The 24928-nt window shown below is 48.1% G+C and overlaps 1 protein-coding gene across 1 annotated transcript in view; it reads right to left on the bottom strand.

The window, feature by feature from the left end:
* The window catches only part of LOC119400056 (tectonin beta-propeller repeat-containing protein 1), a 75660-nt gene that overhangs the window by 10680 nt on the left and 40052 nt on the right, over window positions 1-24928 (bottom strand). The window contains exon 18 of the mRNA XM_037666975.2: window positions 407-543. Coding sequence (XP_037522903.1) covers window positions 407-543 — 137 coding nt within the window. The remainder of the gene's footprint in view (window positions 1-406; window positions 544-24928) is intronic.

Here is a 24928-nt window from a genome sequence, read left to right as displayed (position 1 = left end):
ATCTGAAAGATTTACGGGCACGTCGTCGGTGGCGTAGGCCTTCCATCGTTTCGGGGACGCCATCGCTTCGCAGCCATGTGTTGGGATAAGTGTTGCCTCCTTCACTTTTGGTGGACCAGTGGTTGGCAGCGGGATTTATTCAATTTCTGTGGCACATACCCGTTTATGATGATGATAGTTTTTTTTATTCACCGGACAAGGAACCACTTGCTAAACAGCTTGGCTGTCAAAAATCTGTCTCGGACAAGTCGTTTATTCTGTAAGTTGACTAGTTATCTCGATTAATCGGACGACTCTTGGTCAGTCTCCGCGTATAGTGAGTACGATCCAATGAGAAAGTAACACTAATTAACCGTCCCGTCACTTCATAAAGGAAAAGAAATAAACGAACAATTCAAGCGCTCACCTGAACCACCGTCGCCGGCGCACGTAGTCTGTGATGCCCTTGGAGCCGTGGTACGAGAAGGGGAAGTCTGGCGCGTACTGCCAACCGTTCTTGTCCACGCCTCCCGGGGTGTGGTAGTCCACCTGCCAGTCGCTCACCTGCGAATAAAAACACCTTACTTGGTCAGCATCTCTATCTTACCTATGGTAACATTTTCCTCAAAATTTACAACTTTTACAAGTTTCCTTTTTAACAGCGGAACTGTTTAACTGTCGTCCGCAACTTTCAGGCACAGTTGCGAGAGCGAGGCCTGACGACAGGGTGAGCATGGCTAAAGCCAAGTGGGTGAGAGGGAAGCCTAGTGTAGCGAGTTGAGCCAACACCCTCGAAGGTGTTTAGAAGGACAGAAAGTTGGACGAGTTTGTACTGATCCATGAAGGTACTTAGAAGCGCAAAACACACAAAATACACAAGAAGATTGTTCATCAAGAGTCAGTTTGTTGTTTCACGCACGCGTTTCCCTTTTGCTGTTGCGGTTTGTTGTACGATAAAACCTGGCCGCTTCCTGTAGTGAACTTTAGTTTGAAGTGAGCGCTCGTCTCGCCCAGTTCTTGTGTATTTTGAGCTTCTAAGTACCTTCATCGAAGGTGTTGGTTGAGCCTGGTAGAGAAAGGATAGCGATGTGGAGAGGGCAAAGCAGGGTAAAAGGGGGAGAGCAATGGAGAAGCTATGGCGGGAGCGGCGAAGGTGGTGTGGAGAGGAGGAGAGAGCAGGAGCGCGATTGGCTGTGCCGGTGAAAGGAGTCAACCAATGGCAGCGTGCGCTCGAGCACAGGTGGTGCTGGTGAGTGAGGAGGAAGGGCGCGCCAGCGTTGGCGAAAGCGGGAGAAGGGCGCGCTTATGCCACCAGCTCTGCTGTTTAATCAGCCCTTCGCGACGTTAAGTCATTTGAAGCCGTGCACAATGTTTTAGGAGTTTTTCTTTAAGTTTTTTATAACTCTGTAACTTCTAAACTAACGCACTGCCCGATTCATGGCCGATAACCCAGGATGGGTTGCTCCAGGTCACTGAACAACCGACCGACGGTCGCCAAAAGTCAATTCACCCTTGATACATGCAAGGAGGTTTAAAAAGAATTGCTGGAGTGGAAACTATGCGCCAAGAGTGAAGCCAACGTTTATAGAACCTGGTTCTATAAACGTTGAGTGAAGCCGTACCCACCATAACATGACGGCTGCGGCCGCCATCTTAGTAGGGGCAAGATGAAACGTGAGCGTTCCGCAAAGATAGGAGAGCGTTTTCTTCTCACGCACTTCAAGTTTAATATGGCAATCTTTTTTCTTTTTTCGGGCAGATACTGCTCAATGTGTGTGTCTTTGTGTTACCGCTTTCTTCCAACAACCTCAAGGTTTTCGCAAATTATATTGGAGAGTCATCAATACTCATCTCGATATGTTACTTTCCTCGGGAACAACGATCTCTTACTGCATAATTAATTTTAATTATTAGTCAGTTGTAATTCCCAAAACCACCATATGATTATGAGGGTCACCCTAGTGAAGGGCTCCAGAAATCAGTTAAGTCCCAAAACCACCATATGATTACGAGGGTCACTCTAGTGAAGGGCTCCAGAAATTTTGACCTCCTGGTGTTCTTTAACGTGCACCTAAGTACACGGGCCTCAAACATTTCGCCTCCATCGAATTGCGGCCGCCGCGGCCAGTACTGGATACCGCGCCCTTTAGGTCAGCAGTCGGGCACCATAACCACTAGAGCTACGTGGTGCGTATATTTTAAAATTATAACCTAGAGTTTGCATCAACTGAGCAAAATAACTTTACCTCTTAGCGGGCACTACCCGGAAAGAGCGCGTTTCAGAGATAAATGAGGGGCAAACGCTGGCTTCACTTTAGCCGGTAAGACATTGCGAGAGCTTCCATTCCAGCATTTCTTTTTAAACCTCATTGGTTATACATCAACGGGATTCACCACGCAACCTTTACTACACAGACACGGCCGCTACATAAAAAAAAAACTTGTTTTTTTTATGTAGCGGCCGTGACACATGCAGATTTCATCAAGCACAGGTGGCGCTACTCGTGCACGCAGTTGCGCGCGCACCTAAAAGAAGACATCACGAGCTGCTGCAGCTACATATTCATCAGATTTCCCACAGCTAAAGTTTCCTTGGAAGAGCAGATGGTGTTCATCTAGGAAGGAAGAAATACTAATTACAAGGCTACGCTGTCGAGTCCCACCACTGAACTTTTACCTTCACAGGTCGGGTCTGGCTCAGTCACCGTTATGCCTCCACTGTAATGAGAGGGAATCTCTGGAGCACTTCTTTTTGACGTGCCGAAGATTTAAAACACAAAGAAAAAGACTACTAGAAGAACCCCTGCGGAAGTTAGGCTTGAATTTGTCACTTCCGGTGATTCTTTCATTTGGGGCAACCATATTTGGTTTTAGCCAACGCTGTCTCTAATTTTTTACGAGAATCCAAAAGAATTGAATGTTGAGTGTAGCCTCAGTTGTCTTATATGCAACTGTATATATATTTTTTTGTTCTTGTTGTTGTTTCCATATAGGCGTTTTTTTTTCTTTCTTTTTTTCTCTTCTGTAAATCTTGCGAGTTTAGCCTTTAGCTGTCGCCCAGAAATAAGGGATATATATAAATCCGTAGATTCTGCTACTTCGGCGCGACCATTCGAGCCTTAGGCCTAGTGATCGTCAAGGTGCACGGGCCATCGGATGCTGCGTGTCCTGGCGGCGGCGTTCGGATGTCGACGAACGGGACGCGGGAAATGCGACAGCTAAAGGCTAAACATTTCATTTCAGCTTTTTCCTTCACGAAGTGAATTAGTTTCCTAAGCAAAGCACCGTCCGCTTCATGGCCTATCCCCCGCGGTGGGTTGAGCCAAAGTACTGAGGAACCAACCAACCAACCAATCTTGGCCCATCCCCCAGAGTGGGTACGTGCCATAGAAAAGAAGGCAAAACAAACAAACAAACATTCAGGCAAGCAAGCAGTCTGTTCCGTTTTGGTAGCTTTCGATTTCTAATAGGAAAGTCGCATTTCCCGCGTCCCGTTCGTCGACATCCGAACGCCGCCGCCAGGACACGCAGCATCCGATGGCCCGTGCACCTTGACGATCACTAGGCCTAAGGCTCGAATGGTCGCGCCGAAGAAATAGCAGAATCTACGGATTTATATATATCCCTTATTTCTGGGCGACAGCTAAAGCTTTGCTGCATCGGGGAATGTTTGTCGCACCACGAAGGTAAGCAAACTCTGCACTAGGGTGCCTTGATGCGCGTTCTGTCTGCTTTAGGGTGAGGACATCTTCGGCGTCTACTGCGGCGCGGCTGCCATATTTGAGCCCACGGCGTCTTACCGGCGTCTCACCGCTCTACGGCGACTGCGCTGAGAGGCGCGAGACGTGGGCCAAGAAATGGCATCGCGGCGACATCAGCCCCTTCAAAGAATGGCAACACTCTAAGGGGGGCGCACACATTGAGGCACACTACTCTGCACTACCATAAAGCTCTTCCGGCGCAAGACGTGTACGCGTATCTGAAGCGATACCAAGAAAGGAACATCATCCGTTTTTTCTACAAGCATTCCTTCCATGTATTAGAAAACATGGCTTACCTGTATCTTCTACGTAGATTGCGTCCGTTAAAATTACGTTATCCTTTTACAGGGTGACGTGCGGACCCGTTTGACGAAGTCCACGTGGCGCTGAACGATAGCAGACGAGGAACGCGTCATGGCCCACAACGCGGCGGAACAGGAAGAGGACGGCGCCTCGGCCAGCGAGCTCGAGTTCGTCACCGCCGACTTCACGGAACTCTGCCTGGTCGGCTTCGGTCTCATCGCCCTGATCGTCCTGGTAGCCGCGCTCGCCTGGTACCTACTCTTCTACGTCCCCGACGAAGGTTCAGGCGGTCGTCGGGGCCTCAACTACACGCGACTTCTCGAAGAGTCCATCACACGATCGGTGGCGCCGTGCGACAACTTCTACCGCTTCGTGTGCACCGGCTGGATCAGAGACCACGGCAGGGGCGGCCAGCAACACAGCGTCGCCGACTCGGTCCAGCGCGAAGCGCTGCTCGACGCCAAAGACGCCTTCGAAGAGGCCGTCAGGAATCACTGGCGACGACACTCGACCGGCAGAAGCGAGGTCGACAACGCCGACGGCGAGAAGCGCCGAGACTTCGAAGATCGTCCTACGCAAGACTACCACGGCGCGACGCCAACGACTTCCGTGCGGAAGCAAAAGTCGACGCCCAAGAACTGGGACTCGGCCGTCCTCAAAGCGGCGTCCTTGTTCGAGTCGTGCAAGGATGTTGTGACCAAGAGGAAGTCCGAGGCGAGGAAGGTGGCCGAGTTTATGAAGACGTACACCAAGTTCCCGGCCGTCGAAGCGCAGGACGCGGCCGAGCTGGTCGCCGCGACCATCGAGCTCTCGCTGACGTGGCGCATCGACACGCTTTTCGTCGTGAACGTCTTCGCTGACCTGGACGAAAACGGTCGACCCGCCGTCGAGATCGGCGAGAACGTCGAGCTCTTCCACTGGTTCCGCTGGCGCAACGTGCTCAAGGACTCAGGCAAACTGGAGGAGTTCTTCCTGAGCCACCTGCAGGCGGTCCCGGACTTCCGGTCTTCGCGTCACGAGTACCTCCTGACCGAGATAGCCGACGCCGACTCGCAGGTCATCCCATCGCTGCGCACTGACGAAGTCCTGACGCAAGACCTGACGTACCGCGACCTGCCGGCGCTGATACCAGGCGTCGCGGACCGCACGTGGGTCGACGAGATCAACAGGCAGACGGAGCCGTACTTCAAGGTGGAGGCCGACGACAAGCTCAGGGTGGAGAACGCCCACTACCTGCAACAAGTTGGCCGGATGCTCAACTACACGGGCAAGCCGGTGCTCGTGCCCATGTTCGTCGGCTGGACCGTACTTCGCCAGCTGGCTCCGAGGGCCTCCTACAAGGCGGCCACCTTCGTCTTCAAGGACAGGGCGAGTCACGTCGACGCCTGCTTCGCCCACGTCGTCGGTGCCATGCCGCTGGCGGCCGCCTATCCTTATCTGAGTAAGCTGCCCACGACCAGAACGGAGGCGGTGGCCCGGACACTCGTCAAGGACGTCAGGCGCGAGCTGGCGACCGTTTTCGCGAACGCCCCATGGATGGACAACGCCACGCGCGCCGCCGCGAGCGACAAGCTGGCCGCCATGTCCGAGGTCCTCGTCAGGCCGGCGTTCTTGGTCGACGAAAGCGCCCTCGACGAGCACTACGCCAACTTCTCGACTCAGGGCGACTTCCTGACGGCGTCGCTGCAGGTTGCCAAGTCCTCGGCCAGGCACGTCATGGCGACGGTTGCCTCGTACCGGGAAGGCGCCGTCGGCCTCCTGCGACTCGAGTTCCCACCGCTCACGGTGAACGCCCTGTATGATAGGACGCTGAACGCCATCGTCATTCCGGCGGGCATAATGAGACCTCCGTTCCTGGGCGATGACGCCTGGACGGCGTTCAACTACGCCGGCTTGGGCGCCGTCGTCGGCCACGAGGTGATGCATGGCTTCGACTCCCGCGGCGCGCAGAGGGACGCACGCGGAACGCTCCGGGATTGGTGGACCGCGGACGTCCGAAAACGCTACGAGGACAAGCTGGCGTGCCTGCGGCGGGCCTACGACGTCGCCCGGTCGCGATACGCCGCTCCGGGCTCCTCGTCGGAGGCCTTCGAGGATGAAGACGTTGCTGACTTCACGTCCCTGCGCGTAGTCCTGGGCGCCTACAGGCATCGGGCGTTCCTCCAGCAGCGCGGAGCGTGGGCACCGGCGTCGTTCATGGAGTTCTCGCGCGAGCAGCTCTTCTACCTCAACTACTGCTTCAGGCTGTGTTCCGCCGACGAAGGTCCCGGTCTGCTCGAGACCTCACCGCGCGCGTTCTACGCGATCGACGAGGATCGGTGCAACGTACCGCTGCGCCACCTACAGGAGTTCGCCGACGCGTTTCAGTGCGCCAAGCGGGATCCCATGGACGCGGAGGAAAAGTGCTCCTTCTGGGAGCTGCCCGTGGAGCAGCTGCGCAAACACGAAGACGCGCTCGCGGCCGAGTCCCTGTGATAAACGCTGCGATAGCGCGTTATCTCATTCGGGAACCGATGATTACTGTTCTACCGGTGCGGCCGTCAACGACGCCGGCGCCTTGTGTCTAATTACTCTACGTGTGGTTTTCGCGATAGTAGCTACGTTATTTGATATTTTTCCTTACAACTAGGCCCTTGGAAGACTATTGACGTTAGACTCTGCGTCAGAGACACTTATATGCGGTCAATAGCACCTACATCACCATTTTTTGTAATGACAGCTGCAATCCTCCAGGCACCGTAATGTGATCACAGCCAAGGAAATTACTTGAAGCTGATGTACACACAACAACGATATTAACTTATTAACGCAAAGGCTCTGTATGGCTTAATCAGTAAAAGAAAAAAACTTTAGGCGACGTTAATGTTCCCTTTAAATGTCCTTAATGGCGCTAGCCCCGAGCGTTTGGTGAACTTTTCGTTCACTTGGGTTGACTTTATGATAACTTTTGGTCGTCCATTTGCATCGCTTCAGTATGTATGCACAATCCACAAGTACCGGCTTGTTTACCGTCGTCTACTCCAATGAGTCAACTGATGAGTTAAAGAAGGTTTTGTTGTGGGTGTGTGCCATCTTGATGGCGCATACCCATAAGAAAGCTGTATGCTCTCTTAAATGAAAATCATTCTAATAATTTTCACTAATTATCGTGACATCTAATTTACCCTTATCTTTACTAAAGTTATGCTCCGATATCATACGCATCCAATACAACTCTTAACTCGAACCAGTACCTATTCTTACGAGTCAGTTTTTTTACGGGGGGTCCATAACATTCGAGCCAACGCTCTTCCGGTTGGCTACAGGGGCGACTTCCGGTGTGCTCCTTGGGGAAGCAATGTCGCTAGCTAAGTGCTAGCGCCGTAAAATCCGGCGTCGGGTGTGAACACGAATGGCACCAAAAGTCACGTGTGTCGCATACCGCAGGTGAGTAGTAACTTAAAGGTGAATCAAACGTGGATTGACGTTAAATACAACTCACATACGAAATAACCTTGATTACAGTGAATTATGAGCGAATAAAGTGTTAAATTTACTTAAAGAGAGAAAAAATTTTATTGAGGTCCTCAGGAAACTGATCACGCGGGCCTTGTGGGCAACCTAGAGTGAATTAAGGTGAATCAAGCATGAATAACAGTAGACTAAAGTAGTGAGAGTATGTCAAGTGATTATAATTGATAATCAAGTGCATAAGGTGGATAAAATGTGAATTAAAGAGAATCATGCATCAATCAAGGTGAAGCAAAAGTGAATCTCATAGTAATTAAAGTTAATTGAGGATGAACCACATATGACTTAACGTTAATTAGTCTGAGTCATAAGTAAATCTAATGCTAAAGTGAATTAAGTGAAATACAGGATAATAAAACGTGAATTAAAGTAGAATAGAGTAGTTATAGGTTATCCCAAATTATTAGAATGTGATAATCAAGCACATAATCTGAATCACGGCAAATTAAAGGGAATAAAGAATTAATTAAAGAGGATAGTAAAGGTAAATCACGTAGGTATAAAAGTTAACTAAATGTGAATCACAGATTAAGTGAAATTACTGTTGTCAATTAGGAGAGAATTAACTGTTGAAGTGAATTCAAGGTGTCAAGTGTGAATTGAAGTATATAAAGCAGTGAGGTTATGCTAAGTGATTAGACGTGACAATCAAGTGCATAAGGTGAAGCAAACGTGAATCACGCATTAATTAATGATAATTGGCGTGAATTGAGAGTTAATCTAGTGTTAAAGTTAATTAAGTGAAATAAAGGCGAATTAATTGGAATCAAGCATGAAATAAGGGGAAGCAAAGGTAAATAACATATGAATTAAAGTTAATCCGAGAATCACATTTGAATTAAAGCTAATTAGCTTGAATTAAGAGTGAATCACGTATTAAAGTGAATTCAGTAAATTAAGGATTAATTGAACATGAACTAACAGTGAATCAAACATGATCGAGAGCATAGGCTTTCGTCTGCGCTCTCCATATCGTTATAGATAAAGGATCAAATGCCAGGCAAGCGCCGCTATAGGGGACCCAAGCTCAAGTTTGCGGCGCGACGACAGCGCCGCGCCAGCCGCGCTGCGGCTCTGTCGGAAAGCTCTGAACCTTCACGCGGCCGACTCAGCCCCTTTCACGGTAGCGGTAGCGCACGTGCGCACGCGTTCTTCTCTCGGTGCGGGTAACTGGGAGGCCGTCAGCTGGGTACGTTGAACCGAGAGGCTTGCTGTGCGAAGCTGCGCACTTCCACGATGGCAGAAGCGACCCCGCGGAAGCGCAAGCGTGGTCCGAAGTATTGCGGTTTAGTGGCCAGCCACAACAGTGCAGACAAGGCACACGATTCACGTGTTAAACTGTATCGGTTCCCGGGCGTGTCGCACGAGAAATAAAGGCGGCAAGTGTGGATAGCTGACAGCGCTGTCTCGCCTTCTGTTTTGGCTGTCTGAGTTCATCGCTTTCGTTCGTTCCGACTACCTGAATCGGTAAGTAACGGGGCGCATGCACGCAGCGACTACAGTAATGATTACTCGCTGTCTTCTCGCATTGTTAAAGTCCAGTTACGGTTGTAGGTGAAGCAACTTTGTGTTTTGATTGCCCGTGCTCGTGAGACCTACCCGTCGTTGTTGAACGTTCACATTCGCGTTATACCGTTAGCGTTGAGCGGTTGGTTGAATTCAACTGAACTCCGCACATTGTCAGAAGTTCGGCGCCTGCAATTCACGCGTCGGGAAGGCTGCTTTATCACGCCGGAACGGACATCTGTGCATTTTCAGCAAGCTTTGACATCGTTCTGCAGGTTTGCTTTGTTTTTGTCACTTTATTGGGGTGATATATATTTAAGCCGCTAAATATAACTGGCACTTAATACATGCTTTGCAATTGCAACCTTGAAGTAACCACCTTCTGACTTTGTGCGATTTTCTAGCCGCGTTCACGCAACAGTTTTTATACGCCTGTCAAGTCGATATCATAAAAAGAGACTGCAAGCATGATGCGAGAGCCGAAAAAAAGAGGTGAGCAGTTCATCTTGCTTCACAGTGGTTGAAGCTCAGCTAGGTGCCTCGCGTCTTAATCGGCGGGTGATTCTCCAGCGGCACGGAGGACTTGACTCAAACCTTCTCAGGAAGCAGTGCCATAGCCGTATAATCTTTTTTTCGCACGCGGCAAACGTTTGTTCACGAAAGTACACGGCTGCTACTGTAAGCATGCCATATCAAAACAACAATCATATGATTCGTAGTCCACGCCGCAGAACATCGATAGCGTGTACGGCTTCAATTCGGAGTGCATGTGGACCATTATTCATCTTTAACATGACAGAATGAGACTTACCTCGAGGTATACGTCGTACACGGTGTAATCGCGACTTGGGAAATGCATTTCGCTTTGAGTCGGGCGTGGTTGTCATCGATCGTCTGCTCTTCACCGTTAACGTGATTGACGAGCCTTTCTCATTTTATCAAGTTCGCTTTTCGGAAGTGCCAGTCAAGCTTGAAAATACTTTTGAAGCCGCACTGCAAGCGGTACATTGCGAGGCGCCGAAAGTGCACCGCGAGAGCTCTGCACGTGCACAGAAGCGAGCAGCAACGCGGTGGAGAGAAGGGAAAACGCGCGCTGCTAACACCCTAGTTTCTGTTTTTCTGCCAGAGATGGCGCTGCCTGTCAAGAGCAGTACTAGAGAATTTCAATTGGAAGAAGGCCGAAGGAAAAATTCCTAAGCGCACTACTCCGGGCTTAGATGGGATTCCCGTCAGCCTCATTAACGAACTCGGACATAACACTAAAGAGGCACTGCTGAAAGCCGTAGAAAAGTGCTTACAGGAGCGGGAAATACCAGACAGTTGGCGAAAAAGTAGAATGAACTTAATCTATAAAGGCAGGGGAGAAAAGGATAACATTCGCTCGTATAGACCGCTAACCATTACATCGGTGCTATACAGGTTGGCGATGCAGGCAGTAAAATTAAAAATAGAAGCGTGGGTAGAACAAAATGATATTTTGGGAGAACTTCAGAATGGATTTCGAATCGACAGGCGGTTAGACGATAATCTGTTTGTTCTTACCCAGTGTATAGAAATATCGAAAATAGAAAACAGGCCCTTATACATAGCTTATCTAGATATCACCGGAGCGTATGACAACGTTAAGCAGGAAATTTTGTGGGATATATTGAAAGAAGTGGGCATAGGGGACGACTGTATACAGCTTTTGAGGGAAATGTACCGAGAAAATACAGTTTGTATAGAATGGGAAGGAATAAGTAGCAAGGACAGCGTTGAAATTAGCAAGGGGCTGAGACAGGGATGTCCTTTGTCCCCGCTGTTATTCATGCTGTACATGGTGAGGATGGAAAAAGCGCTAGGAGGTAGCAACATTGGGTTTAATTTGTCACACAAACAGGTCGGCACGATGGTTGAGCAGAAGCTTCCAGGTCTATTTTATGCTGATGATATTGTCTTATTTGCGGACAGTCAAGATGATATACATCGACTGGCAGATATATGCGGAAGGGAATGTGAGGCTCTAGGACTAGGATTTAGTGCAACAAAATGTGGATTGATGGTATTCAATGATCACGAAGACCATGCGGTCTTCATACAGGGCCAAAAAATACCGAGGGTAAGCGAGTACAAGTACCTCGGAGTATGGGTAAATGAAGGGGATAGATATATGGAGGTACAAGAGAAAGCAGCGGTAGCAAAGGGAAAGAGGAATGCTGCAATTATGAAGCACAGAGCTTTATGGGGATAAAATAGGTACGAGGTGCTTCGAGGGCTGTGGAAGGGTGTGATGGTCCCGGGGCTTACATTTGGGAACTCAGTGGTTTGCATGAAGTCAGAGGTACAATCAGGAATGGATGTAAATCAAAGGATGGTGGGCCGCCTCGCGTTGGGCGCTCACGGGAAGACGACAATTGAGGCTGTAAAGGGTGATATGGGATGGACAGGCTTTGAAGTGAGGGAAGCTCAGAGCAAAATGATATTCGAAGAGAGGCTGAGGAAAATGAAGAAGAGTAGATGGGCAGAGAAGGTTTTCAGGTATTTGTATAGAAAAAGCGTTGACACGCAGTGGAGAAAGAGAACTAGGAGGCTCACCAGTAAATATACGGCTAGCAGTGCGGGCGATATGGCAACAGGGAGCATTAAGCGGAAGGTCAGGGAGGCGGAGAGGACTTATTGGATGACAGCGATGGAAAAGAAGCCGGCTCTGAGTAACTACCGAAAGGGAAAAAACGAAATAAGGAGGGAAAGGTTTTATGATAATTCAAGGGGAAGCGCTTTACTGTTCGAAGCAAGGTCGGGCTGCCTTAGAACGCGAAGTTATAAAGCGAGATTCAGTAACGAAGACGAACACTGTACATGCTGCGGGGGAACTAAGGAAACGATGGAACATGTACTGATTGAATGTGGCGATATTCACCCAGGTATACTTGTGGGCACGAGTCTACAGGAAGCCTTGGGTTTTAGGGACAACAATGGAAAGCTGAACACGTCCGCGATAGAAATAAGTAAGAGACGGTTAGAGTATTGGTGGCAGAAGAGTAGAGATAAAGTACAAAAAAATAAATAATGGGGGGCGGGGATAAGGTCATTCTGCCTTAAGAGGCAGAGAGATAGACCGTACGTGAATTTATAAATTTTTTTGGTATAATAAGATAGATTTAATCAATTTAGACAAGGTATTAGGCCAGCATGAAACAAGGAAGTTTTTTTTTTCTTTTTTCTTCGAGCATGGTGGCAGACATGTCACCACCCCGTTATAAAGGGGACGCTCATAGCATCCATCCATCGATCCAGCAGCGCCGCTAAGCGTTGCTTGGGAAGCCTATAGGGGCCCGAGCCGTGCACCACGCGCAACTTGCCACGGGATTTTGGAACGTTCCCAGCAGCTGCCAGGGGGCACGAGCCACAGGCACGGCGAACGCGGCAGCCGAGCTGCGGCACAGAACAGTCCGGCGTCAAGCACAGTGGCATGCTCGCACGGCTCGCCCTTCTGCTCTGCATTGCAGGTGAGCGCTCGTACGCATATCGCACTCGTACGCATATCGACGACTTGACCCGACTCCTCCCGTGCTATACTCGCTTACAACCTAAGAAATGTAGACTCCGCCCACAGATCCGCGGCGCGCATGTCAATCACCCACGATAGCCAATCGCGCTAAACACGGTTACAACCTAAGAGAAAATGTCAGCTCCGCCCGCCCCGCCACGGTGGTCTAGTGGTTATGGCGCTCGACTGCTGACCCGAAGGTCGCGGGATCGAATCCCGGCCGCGGCGGCTGCATTTTCAATGGAGGCAAAAATGTTTGAGGTCCATGTACCTAGATTTAGGTGCACGTTAAAGAACCCCAGGTGGTCCAAATTTCCGGAGCCCTCCACTACGGCGTCCCTCATAATCATATCGTGGTTTTGGGACGTTAAACCCCAGATATTATTATTAGCTCCGCCCACAGCCATTGCTGCCCCTCCCACAGAGAATTTGCATAAATGCTCCATCCAATAGCGCTTACTCATTTTCACGACGTCAAGCGCTTCTCGAGTGTTTGTTACTTGACTTTCTCATAGACACACGTTTGTGTCGTTCGTTTTAGGTTGGAAACCTGAATGTCCTGGTAAATTTCGTCGGCAATTCTGATACCTCTGCTCAGCTAAACGTAGCGTTTTATGTAGTAACGACGAACCTTTAACTCTTTAATGTGCGTGGTATTTAAATTAGCCGAGAAATAGTACTACCAGTTAGAGCGGAAACCAGCTGTCGTTCGCAGGTGATAGACAGGGGCGCCGACGTTCTGTCGGCGGAGCTTACATTTTCTCTTAGGTTGTAACCGAGCATAGCTGGTTTCCGCTTGAAACGCGCACGCAAGGACATTTTTTCTTCGCTAATGTAAATACTACGCATGTTAAGATAAAACGTTTCGTCGTTACTACCTAAAACATTACGTTTGACTCAGCAGCTATGACAGAATCCCTGACGAAATTTTACCAGGACGTTCAAGTTTCCGACGTAAAACCAGCGACACAAACGTGTCTATGGGAAAAGTAAACCATAAATGAGTAAAAATGAGTAAGCGCTATTGGATGGTATATTTAAGCAAATTCCCTGAGGGAAGGAGAGGGACGGCTGTGCGCAAAGCTGACATCTTTTTTAGGGGCGAAGCTCCTTAAGGCGGCACCCGTTCATCCCTCGTAGTCGTCGTAGTAGTAGTCCGTAACAAGTCTTACGCTTTGACCTCCAAGGTGGTGCCGGTGGGAGATTTCTCCTGTGCGTTGTTGAACAATAAAAAATTCGCAGCGTGCGCGTTAACTAAAAGCCGAATTCTTCTGTCTCTCATTCCCCATTAGCAACCATTGGCATGTTCCAGTAGGAAACGTTAGTAGAAGTAGAAGTGTAAGTGTTAGCTAAAAGCCGACTTCTTCTGTCTCTCATTCCCATTAGCAGCCATTGTTTACCTCCAAGGTAGTGCCTGGTGAGATTTCTCCTGTGCGTGATTAAACAATAAAAATTTTGTTCAAAACGCCGTTGATTGATGAAATAAACCAACGAAAGACGCCAGATGTTTTGTAAAAGCAGAACGAAAGAACGCCAGATGTTTTTCTTAAAGTGTAGTAGTAGTAGTTGCATGTAGCCACCTCGCCCGATCGTCAACGGGCGAGGTGGACCGGCAACGGCGCGAGGACCCTGCCGTACGAGAGTTAAATCACACTAAAAGACATACTTTGCGGGCGATACACTCTAGTGAGCTTTCAACTTTTCGTCTTAATGTACATGATAAAGAAATTATTTCTACGAAAAACGCAAGGCACACCTTGAGCAATATATTTGGTTTTGGGACGCTAAATGGAACCATGAGGCGATGCGAAGCCGGAGCACTTGCACGATCGCGTTCCGTTGGCTTTCGTTGGGCATGCTACCGACCTCGCGTCGTGGAACGCGCGTCCTGTCTTCCCTCTAGCCTTGCCTTTAATTCGCACAGGGCGAGCGGGGAATGCGGTCGCTCTTGGCGCTCTTTCGCTCGGGAGCGGACTTCTTCCTTGCATTTCACCGATCACAAGTGATAATGAAGGGACCACGTAAACCAACAGTACAATAAAAGTTTGATGTTTAATATATACACGATGTTTCACACTCTTTATATTATGTACTGGGCGCATTTCACGGAAGAGTTTCAGGGTTTACAGATGATTCCCTCCGTAGCTTCGCCCCACTCATCATCATTCACCCCGTGGATATGCTGTGATTTTTAGGTTGTAACCGACTATAGTGTAGTTTATATAGCTAAATGCTGAACTATCAGCATCGATGCTTTGCTTCGAGGTCAGTGACAGCGTCTCGAGTATGCACTTTTTCATCCAAGGATCTCTGGGGGCCACCATAATCCCCTCTGGGTTGTAGCAAATAATCGTAGACAGCTGGGCTAGCTTTGGTTACAGCTATGTAACATGTTACTGGCGAACAAGGACAAGTCCTTGTGTCCCGTGTTAGCATAGGCGTGCGCAGGGTTCGCCATCAGGGGGGGGGGGCGAAAGTTCATCGCAGCGCCCCCACCCTACTAAGACAATGTTGGGGCAGATTTTGCGCCCCCCCCCCCTCCTAGGCGACTATAGAAGGGTCAATGCATGGGGCAGATTTTGCGCCCCCCTCTTAGGTGATTAGGGGGGGCCGCCGCCCCCCCTGCCCCCCTGTGCGCACGCCTATGCGTGTTAGTGTATTTCTACTACTCTTTCTACAATTTCGTTCGTAGTAAACAAGCGCACTGAAAAATTCGGCAGATCCCACGCACTGTGGGAATCGATGTAATGCGAAGGAGCCAGCAAAGATCTGCATACATCGCCTTGTTTGTCTTTGAGCCAAATGAAATCATTCATGCCATGGCATCTAGTCCACCATATATCGCATGTTTGCCATGCACGCATGCATGCACAATCTAGTATACACCATGCCAATGAAACGCATATGGTGGTATATACAATGCATGAACTGTCGCTTATGTTCACCACGCACTCGAGTCGTGCCATACCAATTTCGGCATATATCCATTTAACAAAACGGCCGGAAGCACACCATGACAGTGGGATGTAAATCATACCGTACATGACATGCATAATATGATTCGCATGTTAAGACCTCTCATTTATGTTCGTCATACAGTCACATCGCGCAACATCAATTTTGGTGTATATCAAGCGAGCGAAATGGCCGCGAGTGCACCACGAGTATAGCATGTAAATCATGCCATACATGACATGCATGTCATGATTTTCATGTTAACACCTTTCATTTACGTTCGTCATACAGTCGCTTCGCGCAGTACCAATTTTGGTGTATATCAAGCTAGCGAAACGGCCGCGAATGCACCATGAGCGCGGCATGTAAATCATGACATACATGACATTATGTCACGGTTTTCATGTTACCACCTGTTATTCATGCCCGTCATACAGTCGCGTCGCGCAATACCAGTTTTGGTATATATCAAGCTAGGAAAACGGCCGCGAATGTATCATGAGTGTGGCTTGCAAATCATGTCGTACATGACCTGCATGTCATGCTTCCATGTTACCACCTCTCATTTACGTTCGTTATGCAGTCGCGTCGCGCAATACCAATTTTGGTGTATATCACGCAAGCGAAACGGCCACGAATGCGCCATGACCATGACATGTAAATCATGTCGTACATGTCATGCATGTCATGATTTTCATGTTACCATGTTTCATTTACGTTCGTCATACAGTCGCTGCGCGTAATACCAATTTTGGTGTACATCAAGCTAGCGAAGCGGCCGCGAATGCATCATGAGCGTCGCATGTAAATCATGACATACATGACATGCATGTCATGGTTTTCATCTTACCAACAGTTATTCATGTTCTTCATACAGTCACTTCGCGCAATACCAATTTTGGTGTATATCAATCTACGGCCGCTAGCGCACCATGAGCGTGGCATGTAAATCAGGTTTTACATGACTTGCATGTCATGATTTTCATGTTACCACCTCTCATTTACGTTCGTCATACGCTCGTGTGGCGCAATACCAATTTTGGTGCATATTATGCCAGCGAAACGTCCGCAAGTGCACCATGAGCGAGGTATGTAAATCATGACATACATGCCATATATATCATGGTTTTCATGTCAGCACCTGTTATTCATGTTCTTCATACAGTCACATAGCACAACACCAATTCTGGTGGATATCAAGCAAGCGAAACGGCCACGAGTGCGCCATGAGCATGACATGTAAATCATGTCGTACATGTCATGCATGTCATGATTTTCATGTTATCACGAGTCAGTTATGTTCTTCATACAGAAATGTCTCGTCATACCAGTTTTCGTATATATCCCTTCATTTAAACGGCCGCGAGCGCCCAGAGACCATGTCATGTAAATCATGCTGCACATGACATGCGCGTCATGATTTGCATGTTAGGACCAGTCATTATGTTCGCCATGAATTATTGTCACGTCGTACCAATTTTGGTGATTATGAAATTAACGGAACGGCCACAAAGCCTAAGGTCGTGGAATGTAAATCATGCTGTTCATGACATGCGTGTCATGAATTTCATGATATGACCTGTCATTTATGTTCGTAATAAGGCCATGTTATGACACACCAATTTTGGTATATATCCGATTAACGAAACGGCCAGGAGAGCACAAAGTCGTAGGCGGCCGGCTAGCTAGCTACGACTTTGTGCTCTCCTGGCCGTTTCGTTAATCGGATATATACCAAAATTGGTATCTATCTATCTATCTATCTATCTATCTATCTATCTATCTATCTATCTATCTATCTATCTATCTATCTATCTATCTATCTAGCTAGCTAGCTAGCTATCTATCTATGCTAGCTAGCTAGATAGATAGATAGATAGATAGATAGATAGATAGATAGATAGATAGATAGATAGATAGATAGATAGATAGATAGATAGATAGATAGATAGATAGATAGATAGACAGACAGACAGATAGACAGACAGACAGACAGACAGACAGACAGACAGACAGACAGACAGACAGACAGACAGACAGACAGACAGACAGACAGATAGATAGATAGATAGATAGATAGATAGATAGATAGATAGATAGATAGATAGATAGATAGATAGATAGACAGACAGACAGACAGACAGAGACAGACAGAGAGATAGATAGATAGATAGATAGATAGATAGATAGATAGATAGATAGATAGATAGATAGATAGATAGATAGATAGATAGATAGATAGATAGATAGATACTATCTGACAGACAGACAGACAGACAGACAGACAGATAGATAGATAGATAGATAGATAGATAGATAGATAGATAGATAGATAGATAGATAGATAGATAGATAGATAGATAGATAGATACGCTCAAAGTCGCAGAAGTTCGCTAAGAAATGCTTCGCATTTAAAAAGTTCGTAACGGTTCGGACACGTGCTAACCGTTCAAGCTTCTACCTGTCCACTAATGTAGGTAGTAAACAAGCAGCAAGAACTTAGTAAAGGTGTTGCTACCTTTTGATTGCAGTTACTTTTCACTAAGAGTGTAAGGGTTCCCGATACTAAGACTGATTCCACCTTGGACACGCGTACGCAGGCGCTCTCGGTAGGCGGCACAGACCAGCGGTCGTCGAGGTCGCGTCGCAGAGCGAGGATCGACCTGCGGACGCCATCGGAGACGCTGCGCTCCGCGACCGGCTCGACGCTATCCACCGGGCGAGGCTGTCGCGTCTCCTCCGACTGCGCCGACAGCGGCAGCCAGTCGCGCCCTCGGAGTCCAGAGCCGAGCCTGTGGCGCATGGCGGCCCGGACGACGCCCTGGAGGCGCCTCAGGGAGCTGGGGGCGGGAGACGCGACTATGATGACGACGATGACGACAGCACTAGCGACGAGGGCGACACTCTGTACGCAGACGAGGAGGAAGAGCCGGACACGGCCGGTGGAATGGTAAACAGCGCCTCCTGGCGGACTTTTCTTTTTCTAACTGCGGATTTGTTTAAGCTTTTCGTTACGCCGTTTCGCGTGACCGGAAAACTAAGCTGCGCCTAGCGCGTGCAATGAAATAACTCGGCCGGCGCGCGCTCTTTTCGTCCTCTTCTTGATCTTAGGATTGACTATAAAGACAGTTTGCTCTTGGCGACGTACATTCGGGAAATGAGGGTAGTTATAGTACACTTTTCTCTATCGCCTAGCAATTTCGGGAATAATAAGCCTATGGCCAGCACACCCATTGAGGTTGACACAATAGATGTGCAATGTAGGCGTTTCTTCAATGTGTGTGCCTTCTGAAGAAAACAAAACCAGCACAGTACAGATAAACAGAAGATGATAATAATAATGATTGTTGGGGTTTAACGTCCCAAAACCGCGATATGATTACGAGGGACGCCGTAGTGGAGGGCTCCGGAAACTTCGACCACCTAGGTTCTTTAACGTGCACCTAAATCTAAGTACAAGGGCCTCACGCATTTTCGCCACCATCGAAAATGCAGCCCCCGGGGCCGGGATTCGATCCCGCGACCTTCGGGAGATAAACGGAAGGGAGCGAAAGAGAGAAACAGGCAGGAACAGAGAGAGAGACGACCTTGCTAATTAGAAACACGTTAATTATAGCATTACACATTAACACTATGTTAATTAACATCGTGCTAATTAAGACCTTACTCATTTAAGTCGGCCAAAAGCTCCTCTGTTAGTCAAGCTTTGCAGCACTAGTGCAAGCTCTGCACGTGTTTTTTTTTTTTTCTTTTAGCTTTTGCCGCGAGAGAAGTTTTCAAGGTAGAAATAAAACACGGAACGCCGGCAAAAAGGTGTTCAAAAATATAACGTTTCCGAAAAGCTCCGTGTTTTATTTCTACCATGCCATTACATCTCGACCAGACGAGATTTCATCCAATTCTCGATTTCAGAGAAGTTTCAACATTGTTAGGTTCAGTAGGTTAGGTCAACACAATGCTTGACGGGCTAGCTGGTGCGACTCCATACTGTTTTCTTAGTGCAAAACGACAAGACAGAAGCTGCTCGTCCTGTCTTCTGTCTTGTCGTTATGAGCTAAAAAAGCATATAAGTTGGGTCAGTTGAATCACCATTATGGTGGGGTATGTTAGGGAAAGTTAGGCTAGGTAAGTTAGGTAGGATTGAATGCTGTGCGAAGGATTCCGCTACAGATTTCCGCCACACCTATAAACTAACGCTAAGGTCGCACCGAATGGAAAAAAAAATCACAGCATATCCACGGAGTGAATGATGATGAGTGGGCGAAGCTGCGGAGGTTCATCGGTAAACCGTGAATCTTCCGTGAATTCTGCCCAGTACATCATCACCGACGTGAGATCGGGTTCGTTTATACTAAAGGTTCGACGAGAGTTATGACGACTTGCAGCTCCCTTTAATTTTACATGTACGCTGTGATTTTTCATTGTTTAATCACGCACAGGAGAAATCGCACACACGCACTACCATGGAGGTCAAAATCCAGTGCCTATATATACGGGGTGGTCAGTGAACGGTTGTGCAGCGCGAGCGGTCGGTTTTTTTCAATCAAGACGTTGCCGTGACGCTGCCTGCGTCGGTCGGCGCCGCTGCGCCGCGAGGCAAGATAGGGGGGGGGGGGCGTAGGAGAGGAGAGGGCGATACATATCACGTACTGTCGCAGCGCATTGTCTTTAAGGAGCCTTCATGTGTGCACGCCCCCTCCGTTTTTAAGACTGGTTACACACTACGACGGTACAGTACACTGTAACGACGGGGACGGTGCCGCTATAAGGAGCTTCGCCCCTAAAAAGAAAGAGCACCTTCGATATGTCGTGATATTCATTATATGGATGACACCGTTATAAGTACAAGATTTGATGCGCTATATGCGAAAATTCGTTATATCCGTATTTGGCTTCTTCTCGAGCTTCGACTCGTACACTTTCTCTTAACTGCCCAAATACATCTGCAACGAAGGAGCCTTTTACAGCAGAGCTGTTATGCCAGCCGTTTCTCCTGTTCGCAATGTAGACAGGAAATTATCATCGTCATGCCGGCGCGGCCACGCCAAGCCAAGTTATGCATTACGCCTAATTAAGACAAGTTCATCATAGCCAAGCCTAATTAAGCCTAGTTGAACATGATAATACCTAATTAGCGCGGCCACGAAAAGCCAAGTTATGCATTACGGCTAATCAAGACAAGTTCAACATAGCCAAGCCTAATTAAGCCTAGTTGAACATGATACCTAATTAGCGCGACCACGCCAAGCCAAGTTATGCATTACGCCTAATTAAGACAAGTTCATCATAGCCAAGCCTAATTAAGTCTAGTTGAACATGATAATACCTAATTAGCGCGGCCACGCCAAGCCAAGTTATGCATTACGCCTAATTAAGACAAGTTCATCATAGCCAAGCCTAATTAAGCCTAGTTGAACATGATACCTAATTAGCGCGGCCACGCCAAGCCAAGTTATGCACTACGCCTAATTAAGACAAGTTCATCATAGCCAAACCTAATTAAGCCTAGTTGAACATAATACTTAATTAGCTAAACATAATTAAGCTAATTAAGACAGTCTACTTAAACCGAGTTGACATTCTGGTGTGCCCAGTCGTACCAAGCTCAGCAAGATGAGCTGAGCTAAGCCTAATTAACACTGATTAGAAATGAGCCTAGTTAGGGCTCATTTCCTAATTCGGTCTAGGTGACTTAAGAGGCAAGCTAATCGAGATCAAGCCATACATATTCAAATTAGGCCAATTAAGCTAATTAACCAAATTAAGCTACTTCGTGCTGTGGTTGTCAAGCGATTCCCAATCTAACGCGATCGATACCCAGCCAGTACTCGCGATTTACCATGTGATCACGTCAGCACTTAAAGGCCAACTCCGGCGATTTTTCGAGGTCGATGAATCTCAATGAAATTCGCTGGGTACGTTCCTTTGCACGTTTCCGTCATTTATGGCAAATTACAGGCTTGAGACGTGCAGATTGTTCGCAAATGAATTTTAAAGATTGTCTGCAAACGCCCTCCTGGCTTCCCAAAATTATTGGCAACATTGCGTCTGTGACGTCAGGATTGGGAAGGCGGAGGAAGTGACGCCGCTGAGGGCACCGCTAACTTCGGCGCTTCGGCCGCTACAGCGAGCGTCTGCTGTGCACAAGGCGACAGACAGCGTTGATTTGGCCGGCGCTTCACTGGTCGTCCCGGCTGTCACAGTTTTCATACTCCGCGCCTGCGTGACCGGCATGCCTTGCACGACTTCCGGTTCACTCGTAACAACGCCTACGTCATACGTAGACAGTACACTCGGTTGGGTTTCGGTGTTGCGCTTTTTTGCTTATTTAAAATTATTCTCCAATTTGCCGAGTATTTCTGCTATCGGGCCCGTAATAGGAGCGTCTCAGAAACATAAAAGCACCATTACCTTGACATGGCCAAAAAATCGCCGGAGTTGGCCTTTAACGCATCGGCGTGTGAATGCACGTGTGCCTCAGGACCAGCCGAGTGCCGACCAGCTCTGCTCTGCCCCAGCCTTGCGCGACTCATTTTAAACTGCGCAAATTTGTTTCACACTTATTAACGACTCGCACCTCCTTTTTCCGGCGCAACAAATAAAACAGCATGGCGGTGTTGGAGGAAATAGAGGAGGAGCGGGAAAGCGAGGAGGAGGAGACCGGCGAGCCGGAGGTCGAGTCAAGAGCAGCCACCAAGATCCGTACACCGACGTTGACGACGGCGACGAGTACAGCAACGACCACAACGACAACAACCGAGGAGGACGCAGAGGAGAACTCTCCAGGAGACACTCTGAAGGTGTGAACGGAAACGCCAGACCGGGCAAGTCGCGGGACGACGGCAGCCTGCGGAGACGCATGGACTGCATCGTGGTGAGTTCGCCGTATAGACAGTCACCCCCTTGATATGAATCAGATCGCCGTATGGACAGTCACCACCTTGATATGAATCACAGTTGCATAATGGTACACTAGAAGGAAATCTGGCGACAGTGTCTATGAGAGCTGCAACGCATAATGCTTCAGCCAGCATGAGAATGATAGGTAGTACATGGATTTGCCCAAGCTTCGTTCTTTCGACTTCGTATCACTCCGAGTGGCCAGCAGCGCTTCGTCGCAAGACGAAGATCAGCAGATAATACGTCACCGGCCTCTATGCCTTCTACAGGGCCTGTGAGGTATTATCAAATAAATAAATAAATAAAAGTTCAGCATTCCAACTTCACCACCTTGACCCTTTAGGCTGACCAATACAAATCAGCTCGCGAGGTTCACAACGAGCCATTCTTTCATTCGAAACAAAAGCCAAAACGCAACAATAAACAAAGCCACAAGTGCCTTTGAAGCCGCAAGCGCTAAGACTAGGCAAATCCATGTACAATTCCCATAGTGGCTGAATGATCGCAGCGCCACAGTTATCAGTAGTCAATGTTGTAGAAAGCTCTGTGATATGAATGGCATCTTCGGCAAATCGCACCGGTGCACACCGGAACCCCATGGCGTCACGACAGGGCACCCCGGTGTGCACCGATGTGATCTGAAGACGCCAGAAGAGAGACCACCGAGCATGGATCCGGGGTGATGTCTGGATGTACCGACACCTTCCTCGCCCCCTCTTAAGTGGATGGATGGATGCTATGAGCGTTCCCATCAAAACAGGGCGGTGACCTGTGTGCCACTAAGCCAAAAAAAAGCAATTTTGTTATTATTTTTAATTCGGCTTAATGTCGTGTCTACTTCAATCAAATCCTTCTTCCTACAGAAAAAGACATAAATTCACCACACTAATTTCTGCCCCTTATGGCAGAGTGACCTTAGTTCTGCCACTATTTATTTTTGTTCCCACTTTTTCTACCACCAATCCTCTAACCGTCTTCTACTTATTTCTATCGTGGACCTGTTTACATTTCCATTGTTGTCCCTAAAACCGAAGGCTTCATGCAGGCTTGTGCCCAAACACACAACCGGGTGGATATCTCCACATTCAATGAAAACGTCCTCCGTCGTTTCCTCGGCTTCCCCGCAAATTTGTGTGCGCAGCGTATATGGCATGTGACAAACTCGTGAAATCTTTCCCAGCCATTCTTTGTTTCTTGAGACAGTATAAAGGTTTAACCATTGTTGAGAAGATTGTTGTTATCGACATTACGCGTGTGTGCAATCGTCATCACTGCTTTTGCATTCAGGGCAGGTGGCGAGCCACGGGTACCATTCCAGTGTTGTGCTCATGCCACTGTAGTTTCGAAAACTTCCACCACAGCAGCAAAACAACAGCCATAATGATTTCTCCTCAGTTACGTTAGTGGAAAACTGCTGACATGTTCGGTTTGTCATTTTAGGATGCCCTGGGAGAGCTCCAAGGTTAACTCAAAAACCGAAATCAGAGCAGTACTGTTAGCATAAGTGGAACTCACTTATGCTAACACAGTGCTTTGATTCAGCAGTGCCTTGGTTCAGCAGTACCTTCATCAGCCATGTACTACTGCTAACAGTAGTGCACTGCTGATGCTGAGAAAGCAGTGCAAATCACTTAGATGATTTCTGATACCCATCTATGATACCCATCTTACCCATGATACCCATCTTTAGAGCTTTTTCACCGTCTTAGAACATATGGCCAGAGCGCCTTCACAAGATCAGCTGAGCCTGAAATTTATAAGGACAGTCGAGCTACACTGACACTTTCTGTTGGATCCGCAGGACCGCGTGAACAACTGCATCGAGTGGTGCCGCCTCAAGCCCACCGACACCCGCCTCCGTCAGAACAGGGACAACGAACCTTGCCGCTACTGGGTGAGTGTCACTGAGAGCTCGAGACAACCAAACGAATCCAACTAACGATAAGGCCAGGGAAAGCATTGGGGGCCATTAAGTGCCGTCTTTAACTGTAGTGTGGTAATAACGACGTAAACTGAAATGAGTTAAAATGGACGAAAAACCATCCTTTCCGTCGGTGAGACCTGAACCCACAACTTTCTAATTATGTGCGAATTACGCACCTCCTAAAGAGCCTGAAGGAACGCAAGCTGACAATATTACAGTTATAGTTTAGCGGGCTTAGCGGAATAGCGGGATCGAAATGCGCATGCGCAGTATGCTAAACGACCCGTAGCGTTTACGGTACGCACGCTATTTTTCAGATTTAACGTTACCGTGTTTGCGTGGTTAACGTAGTGTACGTAAAACATGGACGCCCGCTTCGAACTGAATCTAGCGTTGATGCGGACGGATCCACTTCTTTCGTAGCTTCCGACTCTGTAAAATGGCTTCGCTTGCTTTCAGGTAGCTTCAACGGCCGAGTATTAGGGATAACTTAGCGTAGTTTTAATGTTCCTAGGCCTAACTAGAAGATCGGTGTAAACAGTCTGCAACATAAAAAATTTT

Source organism: Rhipicephalus sanguineus, chromosome 7, assembly GCF_013339695.2.
Source record: "Rhipicephalus sanguineus isolate Rsan-2018 chromosome 7, BIME_Rsan_1.4, whole genome shotgun sequence".
Taxonomy (NCBI): domain Eukaryota; kingdom Metazoa; phylum Arthropoda; class Arachnida; order Ixodida; family Ixodidae; genus Rhipicephalus; species Rhipicephalus sanguineus.
Note: the sequence above shows the minus strand (reverse complement) of the source record. Positions and strands in the feature narration are given on the sequence as shown.